Source organism: Gekko japonicus, unplaced genomic scaffold (genome assembly GCF_001447785.1).
Source record: "Gekko japonicus isolate JY-2015 unplaced genomic scaffold, Gekko_japonicus_V1.1 scaffold545, whole genome shotgun sequence".
In the NCBI taxonomy this organism is placed as follows: domain Eukaryota; kingdom Metazoa; phylum Chordata; class Lepidosauria; order Squamata; family Gekkonidae; genus Gekko; species Gekko japonicus.
Genome location: NW_015168063.1, coordinates 202,217 through 212,240, shown reverse-complemented (window position 1 = coordinate 212,240; position 10,024 = coordinate 202,217). Strand labels below are relative to the sequence as shown.

At 44.5% G+C, this 10,024-nt stretch overlaps 1 protein-coding gene across 1 annotated transcript in view; it reads right to left on the bottom strand.

The window, feature by feature from the left end:
- The window catches only part of AFF1 (AF4/FMR2 family member 1), a 186,100-nt gene that overhangs the window by 55,548 nt on the left and 120,528 nt on the right, over nucleotides 1-10,024 (bottom strand). Inside the window, exons 5-7 of the mRNA XM_015414549.1 lie at nucleotides 9,537-9,623; nucleotides 8,657-8,693; nucleotides 6,260-6,311 (exon numbers count right to left, since the gene is read on the bottom strand). Of these exons, the coding sequence (XP_015270035.1) occupies nucleotides 6,260-6,311; nucleotides 8,657-8,693; nucleotides 9,537-9,623 (176 nt within the window). The remainder of the gene's footprint in view (nucleotides 1-6,259; nucleotides 6,312-8,656; nucleotides 8,694-9,536; nucleotides 9,624-10,024) is intronic.

The window sequence follows — 10,024 nt, the reverse complement described above, 5'->3', positions numbered from 1 at the left end:
CCCCAAGCCAAGAGCCAGTCTTGTCTTTCCTCAGTCTCACTGGTGCAGGAGGTCTTTCAGCGGGGCCCAAGAGGTATAGCCTTTGTGTCTACGAGCACCCTTTTGCAATCAACGGCTTCCATCGTAGGAAGATGCTTAGCACAGGTCCTCTCAATGATTTATAACAGGCCCTGTTGCTAGTCTGACTTGTCCGTTTTAGGTTTCTTCGACTGCTGTGAGTCTTTGCCCTGCTTCCGGATCTTGGAAGGTACGGGGTGGTCTTTTATCGGCGTCGAACGTTTCGGTGCCGAAGCATCGATTGCGACCGTCGACGTCGATGTTCCCGGAACGGGAGGACAAGTGTCCGCAGCCAGGGTCGACATCGAGGCGTGTCCGGACGTGTCAGGAATGTTATTAGCAGGGTTATTTTTGGGCAGGAACGCACAGGAACGGAGTTCCGGGTGGCTCCCAAGTTGGCCACGCCTAGCAGGAACTCATTAGCATAATAGGCCACACCCAACAGCAGAAATTCATTAGGATTGGCTATATTAGGGGTGTGTGGCCTAACATGCAAAGGAGTTCCTGCTACAAAAAAAGCCCTGGGTTTTGACAGCAAACAAGGTAAACAGAATAACAAGCAAAAGGTGGGTGTGGCTGGTTAACCGCACTTCTGGTAACATGGGAGTGCATCCTAATGTGCTAATTAGCTATCTAATGAGTTTCTGGTGTTGGGTGTGGCCTATTATGCTAATGAGTTCCTGCTGGGCTTTTTCTACAAAAAGAGCCCTGGATTAGTATCGTTATTAACAGTGGAATTGATGTCAGATAGGTATAATATGCACTTATTGGACTGTAGCAACCAAAAGAGGGGTAGGAGCACTGTGATCTAATTTGTGGACAGTCTTCAGAGGCAGCTTCCTGTAGCATGCATTACGAACAGTATCATCTGGAAAGCATGAATGGGAATGGCGAAATCTATGTTCCCAATGAATTAGCTGAAAAAAGGAACACCAGGCCACAGCCAGTATCTGGAACTTCAGAAACAAAACCAGAAGATGCCCTCTTCCAATCCAGTCTACTGAGTCCCCTACCATAACTTCCAACATCTTACCTTGATTGATGTCAGCAAGCTGCCATTCTGTTGTCTGTGACCTCTGTGTACATATTCCTTCCCTGTTGCACCCGGCTTGGTTTCTATCATCCTACTCCTGCGTTGGAATGCAAAAGATAACTGCTGGAGGTTGTGTGGGGGAGAAGATGCTGTAATGCTTGGCTATTGCTTTTCCCATGAATACTGCACCTGTGTTATGTCTAATATCCTGCCTGGTTCCCATGGACTGGGCGCGCAACCGTTTCATTAGCCCGCCAGCGGGAAAGTTATTCATTGGACCTGTATCTCTTTGAAGTTCCTTTATTATGCTTGATCTAACTGTGTATCCCCAGTTCTAACAAAGAACGTGTTTGAGTATGTCGTCAACGCTTTGAAATAAATTTTGCTTTTCCTAAAACGTGGATTTATTCTCGATGCTTGGGGATCCAACAATTGATCAATGTTCATTCACCTTTCTCTAGTCCACTGCTGATTCGCAGCACCCAATTCAAAGATCCACCAATTATGAAAATGATAAATGTATCCAAGCATACAGATGTCACCTCACTCCATATCTCTGGATAATGTTTCACTGTGGTTTCATGTACATATTTTAGAAATATCAGCTACACAACTGGACTCCAAGCAAACCTCACAGGACAGTTCCCACAACTGGACTCCAATCAAACCTCACAGGACAGTTCCCACAGTGAAGAAGAACCATCCCCCAGGACCAGCTTCCATGTCTTCCAGGTCTGGAACCACTCGTTCTGAGGGATGGACGCCACAGGATTTCTGAGGGATGGACATCCATGATTTCAGGAGCCCAAGCAGTGCCATCCTAAGCAGAGTTACACTCTTTTAAGTCAACTGAAGATAAAGGGTTTAGAAAGGTGTAACTCTACTTAGGATGGCACGGTGTGAAGTCCATAAAAACCACCAAGGCCACACCCACTTCCTAGTGAAGGACAACCAGCAGGATAACCAAAGTAGCTTTCATCCTAAAACTGGGACTGAAGAGGAATAAAATGGAACTAACTTCACTCAGGAGCACCTGGAACTGTCCAGCCACAATGTGCTCAAAAGATCTTGCCTCCCCAAAAAGCACACCCCAGAATTTATGAACATTTAAAGCCAACTGACCAAGTAAAGATGCAATTCGACACATGTGCTTCCTCAGGAGCCATTCCAGCCAAATTGAACAGTCCTCACTTATGAGTCAATCTTCACAGGATTAGCTTGTAACATTTCTTGTAAATCGGGTGACAGCTATCATTAAAATTAAGGCGGAAACCGGTCCTTAAAGGCATTCATTCACACAGAGCATGAATAGCCCCTTATGATGAATTGCTGTTTAAAAAATATATCCTGTCTCTTAATTGACACAATACAACACATCTTGATTCCAACCATCCCTCCTTACTGACACTCCTACTGAAACTGTACTTGGGGAGGGATGGCTCACTTTACTTATTAGAAAGCTTCTGAAGTACTCCCATCCAAGGCCCAGCATCTATCAGCACCACCATCAGCTAACTCTGCAAAAATGAATTTCATTACTCAACAATACTTCTGGAAAAATTACCCTAATTAGACTAAGACAGTTGGCGACTGCAGGAGGTGTTGCTGCCAACGGAGAGAGCCAGGGAAAATTCACCCACACTTTCCCACATGGGGATCACTTTCACGCCAACCCCCTCCCTCCAACACCTCAGTTCATAAGCAGTCATCTGCGTATGCACACATGCTGATGTTACGACATGTGCACGACAGGCACAGCAACGCGGCTTTTCACCACATGCTTTTTTCAAGTCTCTTCAAATGCATAGTGGCTGACCAAACTGCTTTTATTCTATTATTACAGGCATTCAGATAATCTGGGAAACAGACATGCAAACACACCAGGTAAACTTTCAGAAATTCTTCCACTTTTTTTAAAAAATAATTCTTTATGCCACTAAGCGGAACCCAGATTACTTATGGGAAATCACAGCCAACTGACAACACAGTATAATACAAGCTCTAAGAAAAAACTAATACAGCTCTTTCAAATATAACAAGTCTTAAGGGAGGCCAGGCCTGAGCCCTTTCCCCAAGCACAGAAAAGGGCAGAACTGAGCAGACCTGGGTGGAACTCTCTCCCCCCTAGTAGCAAAAGCATGTTCTAGATATTGGAGTAGACTTAGGGCCAAACTACACGAGACATTTATTCACGAGTCAGGTCAGAGTTCCCTGGACCCAAAGTTTCCCACACCCAATTTGTTAAAAAACATCTTTTCGAGTTTTGCCCACTATGGGTGACACAGGGAAGAGCAGGGCTGAGCAGCTAGTCTTCTTCAGCCCTGGCGGAAACATTCCCCTCTGAAGAAAAGAGAGGGACTCTGCAGGGACCCACGAGGATGGAGAAATGCCACCCTCCAATGCCACACCCCATGCCCCTTCCCCTCTTGCTCTGCCTAGCAGCACATTATTCTCCTCTCTTCTCCCCCGACCTCTTGGCCCCCTTTTTCCTCGTCCCTACCCACTCTTATCAGACGATCTCCTCCTCCTTCCCTTGACCAAGACCTACTTTTAAAACAAATTATGTTCTTGTTTTTAACCTTACATATATTCACAGAAACATATGCTCTAGCTCAGGTGTACCCCGTCCTGCATTATTTTTCATCTACACGAGAGGGCCACTTATCCCTGTTAGCTGTACGATAATAGAATTTAATTTGTTAACTATGCTTTCAAAGCACTTCACATTACCAACATAATGACAGAAACCCTTGAAACAATCCCGTAGCATAGGCTAGGATCATTATCCTTGTGGCCCAGGCTAGCCCAGTCTCATAACAACCTGGAAACGAAGCAGAGACCACCAAGAAGTCCAGGGTTGTGCCACAGAAGCAGGCCGTGGCAAACCATCTCTGAGCATCTCTTGCCTTTTGGAAACCCTATGGGGTTACCGTAAGTCAGCTGTGACTTGATGGCACTTTCCACCACCAGCACAGACAGCTTGCCTAAGGCCAATTAGTAAATTATTGGCAGAGGCAGCACTAGAATCAGTCCCTGACTTCAATTTGCTGTTTTGTCTGCAGAATCTTGGACGGTGGTTTCTCTAGTGGCAACATTCCAGGTACTACACCCCAACAAATCTGCATGGCTATGGACAAGCATAAAATGAGAATTAAAAAAACCCAAAAAACCAATCAGACAACCCTCAACTTTCCCACTGAATTCAGGGTCCTCAGTCCCACATATCCCCAAATATGTGGAAACCAACATAAATTCTGAGCTTATCAACATGAAAGAACTTGAGTTAATGAACCCACTTAACATCTGGTATCCCACCCTTGATAAAACTGATATTGATAAATTTGATTGGGAAACTGTCCAAAATGTTAAATTTAAACTTATTTTATATAACTAAGTAAGAAGTATAATCTTCAACCATTGTTCTAGTTTATAACTCCATATTATGATGTCTGTTGAAACATTTTGTATCACTTGTTTTAACTTTTTAAGCTTAATGCTGCCCAACAACAATGGTTAAATTTAGGACTATTGTTCTTGTATGTCTATGATTATGTTGTACTTTTTAAACTGAAATTGCACACTGTTACTGTAATAAGACTTTCCTGTGGTTGATATATGTTATAATTATATTCCAAAAAACGTTAGTAAAGATATATTTCAAAAAAAAATCAACTTGAAAGAACTAGCCTGCTAAGATACAGTGTATGACCCTGTGTAAACAGCGCTTCCCCGATATTTTATGGAAGCTCCATACATTTTATGGAGATCTGAACATAGCAAGCAATAGGAGCCACATTCACACATGCCCTTGATCATGACTAAATCAAAGTTAGCAAAGAGGAAGAGTCCAGCAGCACCTTGAAGACTAACAAAATTTGTGGCAGGGTGTGATCTTTCATGAGTCACTGCTTGCTTCTTCACCCTAGCAATACCTGAAGAAGTGAGCAATGAATCACAAAAGCTCACATCCTGCCACAGATGTTGTTAGTCTTTAAGGTGCTACTGGACTCTTCCTCTTTTCTACTGTTACAGACAGACTAGCACGGCTACCCATCTTGATCTAAACCAAAGCTGTATTTTGTAATTCCAAGAAGTTTCATGTAAGCACAGAATTTCAAACCGGGAACAGAATTCAGTAACTCAAAATGACAAGGCACGTTTCATAGCCACAGTTTTCATAGCCATTTAAAACAGGGGAGCAACATTTGATTTGGGAGGGGCTGTGGCTTACTGGCAGAGCATCAACTTGGCATGCAGAAAATCCCAGGTTCTGTCCTTGGTATTTCCAGTAAGGGTCAGGTCATCAGTGATGTGAAAGACCTCTGTTTGAGACCCCGGAGAGCTGCTGCCGGTCTGAGTAGATGATTCTGATTTTGAGGAACCAATGGTCTGACTCAGAACATGGGAGCTACACGTGTTCATGCAACACTGATCACAAAAGACAGAAAGATTTTCTGGGGGTGGACTTTTGGTGCTATGCATAGCTCTTCACTCATTCTCAGATATTGACTTTGGTTTCGTGAAGAGTACACATGGCGACAAAAAGATTCTAAGTTCCTGTGAAAGCCAATGAAATGCCAGAAGGGAACCTTTCTCTTTCCTGCCTGACTTCCTGGGTCAAAGTGCACATCTGGGTCCATTTAATGCATGTGGGTGGAAAGCCACTTTGCACTGGGAAAGCAGGTAAACAGGAACAATCATGTGGTTTGCCAATCATGTGAATATTTCCCCCTATACTACCAGTTTGGACAAAAATAACTTCCACCAAGGTGGCTCACATGGATGATGCTTGCAGGTGTTATTATTGCAATGTGGTACAGGTTTTTGGTGGCAATCACGTAACAACTGGGGCAAAGTTCAAACTTCGGATCAATACACTTCCAACTTCCTTTGGAAGTCATTTCAACTGGGGCATTAGTAGCATCACATTTCACAAGAGGTCTGTAGTTAAAGCCACACAACATGTGGCTACTCCTTAAACAACTACAGCAAACCACATTGAGGGAAGACAGCCTATTATACTAGAATTCAAAGTCTACGATTATCAGCAGGTGCTAATGAGGTCATATATTTTCGAACGTTACATTCTCCCACAAAAGCAAAGCCCTAATCATCCGAAGTACTGTAAATATTCTTCAAATACACAGAAAAATAAGTTTAGCTACTTACGATGTCCCTTGCTGAGAAACAGACAGTGTTTTAGAAGGTGCATCATATTGCTCTGTAGACAAAGAAAAAAGAAGTAATTATTTCAGGCTTTGCATGAGTATCTCCCTTCAATACGTTTTGTGCTACATGGATTCTCTCTCCCTCTCCGGTAATTTTATGCATATGATATATTGGATGAAAATCATGGTAAACAGATGGGACATTGCTAAGAGTCCTGAGAAACACTGGAAGCTAGAGAACAAATCCCACCTTCCTTGCTTCTAAGTTCTTTTACTTATTTATTTATTTATTTTATTGTTTATATTTATATCCCGCCTTTCCAGATATCTGGCTCAAGGCGGCTAACAACATTAAAGTGGCATAAACACCCAAGTTAAAACAATTAATAATTACCATACCAGTTAAAACAACACCAGTTGCAATTAACCCAACAGAAATGGCGGTAATCCAAATCCCATCCAACGGTAGGGGTAGCGTCCAGCGGAATCTCAGGCCCGAGGGTGTTCTGAAATTTCAGACCAGACGATGTTCCAGGGCACACTCATCAGTGGCAGCCCCTAATCGAAAGCCTGGTGGAAGGGCTCCGTTTTACAGGCCCTGCGGACCTGTAAAAGGTCCTGCAGGGCCCTGATGTTCTCCGGGAGCTCATTCCACCAGGTTGGGGCCGCCACTGAGAAAGCCCTGGTTCTGGTGACATTCAGCCTGGCTTCCTTCGGACCAGGAAGGGTCAGGCGATGTTGCGACCCTGACCGCAGTGCTCTCTGGGGCACATATGGGGAGAGGCGGTCCCTCAAGTAGGCAGGCCCCTGATCATGTAGGGCTTTAAAGGTTATCACCAGTACCTTGAACCGAATCCGGTACGCTATAGGCAGCCAGTGCAGTGTCCTCAGCACAGGCTGGATGTGGTCCCGTACAGAGAGACCCAACAACAGCCTGGCCGCGGCATTCTGCACTAGCTGCAGCCTCCGGATCTGGGACAAGGGCAGCCCCATGCAGAGAGCATTGCAGTAGTCTAATCTCGAGGTGCATTGCGTGGATCACTGTTGCAAGGTCATTGCGTTCGAGAAAGGTGGTAAAAGGCCAGATTGGCAGTTGCTGCTACCTGGGCCTCCATTGTTAAGGAGGCATCCATGAGCACTCCCAAGCTCCTGACCCTCGGCGCTGGCACTTCTTTTGCTTCTGAACATGTTCTCTGTTTACAGAATATAATGTAGAGGCTAAGCATTCTTTTAAAAAATCTTATGAGTTTATCTAGCCACTTAAACCTGCATAATCGGCTGAGAAAAAAATTCTAAAGAAAAGCGTCATATTTTGATTTTATATGACATGCCCGTGTATTTCAGCAGACATTAACAAGTATTCCTCCTCCTCTTTCTCCGCCCACCCCCCCTCCTCTGTCTCTCCCACACACATGGGATTTTCCATCGGCAGTTTGCAATAAGTACTTGCATTAAAAAACAATTTTTTTAAACATCAGCTAGCTTACTAAACTGGGAACACCTTTTTAGTCAATGAAAGCATTACTTGGCTACCTGCTGCAGGCTCATTATTTACTAGTTGCTCTGTGTGACTGAACAACAACAACAACAACAATGAACTATTTGATTTCAAAGCGCTGGCCCCGATGCAGGCAGCGAACGGCACAACAGGGCAAGTTGTGATGAGGGAAGATTCCCCAGGTACGCAGCAAAATGGAACTTCTCAAACAGCCCCCGCCCCCAACAATAAAAAGGGGATTACTGCTGTCTTTACGTGTGCTCGGGTCACACCATATGAAGTTGCAAAGACAACCGTAATACCATCTGAAGTTACGCAAGGCTTCAGGTACCATTTGGGGTTGTCTTATCAAGCTGGCCAGACACCTCCTGCCCTACTGTTGGGCCTGCCTATGCAGGATCCAGCGTCAGATGGAATACCTGATGCTCAGCCAAGGGCACTGTACTCTGCTGCGGCACAACGGGAGCTGCGCACCTCGGCATCTGTTGAGTTGCCGCAGCAACCCAAAATGGCATCCGAAGCCTCAGAAAGTCATTGTGCAAGACTGGAAATAATTTTGAGTTGCCGTAGCAACCCGGTGGGACGCCGAGGCCTCCTCCCAACTCAAACTGATGAGGACAATGATGGCAAGAGGGGGAAGTGGGAAGGGAGCGGAAGGGGGAGGACTCCTTGCCATTTCTCATAGGTCGCCTGCTTGTAAAGTAATGTTTGTAATAAGTATCACGTACACCGGGCACAAGCCCACCAAGCAATACAGCTGTGTAGCCCTGCCTTCTTTTCAGTGAGTTTTTGGGATCCCCCCCCAACCCAGTCCCCACTGAAATAATCACACCACAGTGGGATGCAGCAGATTTTATCAAAGCAACCATAGCTGATTGCTTTTTAAGTCATTTTACTTACTCTGGCTTTGTATTACTGATCCAGCATGCTGGGATTCCTAGGAAGAAGGGAAATTGGAAGATTTTAGCACAGCACAGTGGCCCTGTGCACCAAGGAGTCACCTGTTCAAACCTTGGCTCAGCCCTATGAGTTTTCAATGCTCCCGCCTGCAATATGGGAATAACACAGGCCTATCTTGCAGGGCTGACGTGAACTTCACTGAGATAAGGGAAAATGCACTGAACAATTTAAAGTGGAATGAAACTGCTAAATTACCACACTCTGCTCAAATTAAGTTTCTAGGAAGATTACAAACGATGCTTCCATAACAAAATGCTTGCTTTGTAGTTTTACGAAATCCATAGCTGTAGAGCCTAAAACTGCACAAAATGATACTGAAAAAGAACAAGAGACAATCTCAGGCACGTGAGTTTGAAACAGGATGCCCTGGGGAACAGGATGCTAGACAAGACAAATGAGCACAGCTCTTCTTAGGAAACCCATGCAAATCAAACTGAGGCAAAAGAAAACATGGGATCAATTTTCACACAAATGATACGCTTTGAAATCTCCATGTTGCATTTTTAACTGCGGCCTTTTTAATACAACCGTTACTTCTTCAAAATTCTAGCCAAGTGCTAAAAGGAAGCTGAAAAGCTGTCTGAGCCAGATTTGAGTCTAAAGACCATCGAGACTTACAGGATATAAGCTTTTGAGAATCAAAGCTCTCTGAAGAGGGGAACCTGGACTCTTGAAAGCTTATACCTGGGAAACCTTGTTGGTCCAAGTGCTACTGGGTTCAAATCTTGCTCTTGTACTACAGACCAACGCGGCTACCCACCTGAAATGCTACACATACTTATAACCAGTTATAGGAAAGAAGGTGAATGCTCGTCTTTACCTTTGCAGGAAAAGGAAACTTAGAAGGCTCAGCTGTGCTAGGAGTATGGATAGCTGTCAAAGGAGGCGGCCATGAATGGGTCATTTCCTGGGAAGGCATTGAGAACAAAAATCAGACTTTAAACACTAATTGGTCATCTCATCCTACTCACAACCTTCCTGACCTTGAGAAAACCCAAGCATTGGAATATGGCAAAGACGTGCTACAGTCAGATTCTGTTTTCCAGCCCTTGGAGTCCTCCCACCTCTAAGAGACCTGCAGCTTATCATGAATCCCTGGTGGGTTTATCTGGAGGTGTTTGCAAACCTGCATTCATAGTATTCCTGGAAAAGAACAACTTCCTTCCTGCAGAAATATGTACTTCTCTAGAAACAACACCTGCATAAAGCAGACTGTTGCGCACAAAGTTGTCAATGCAAAATGACCAATACAGACACTCCCCTGCAGCACCCCAGCCCCTTTAATAGCCAATGTTGATTTATTCTGAA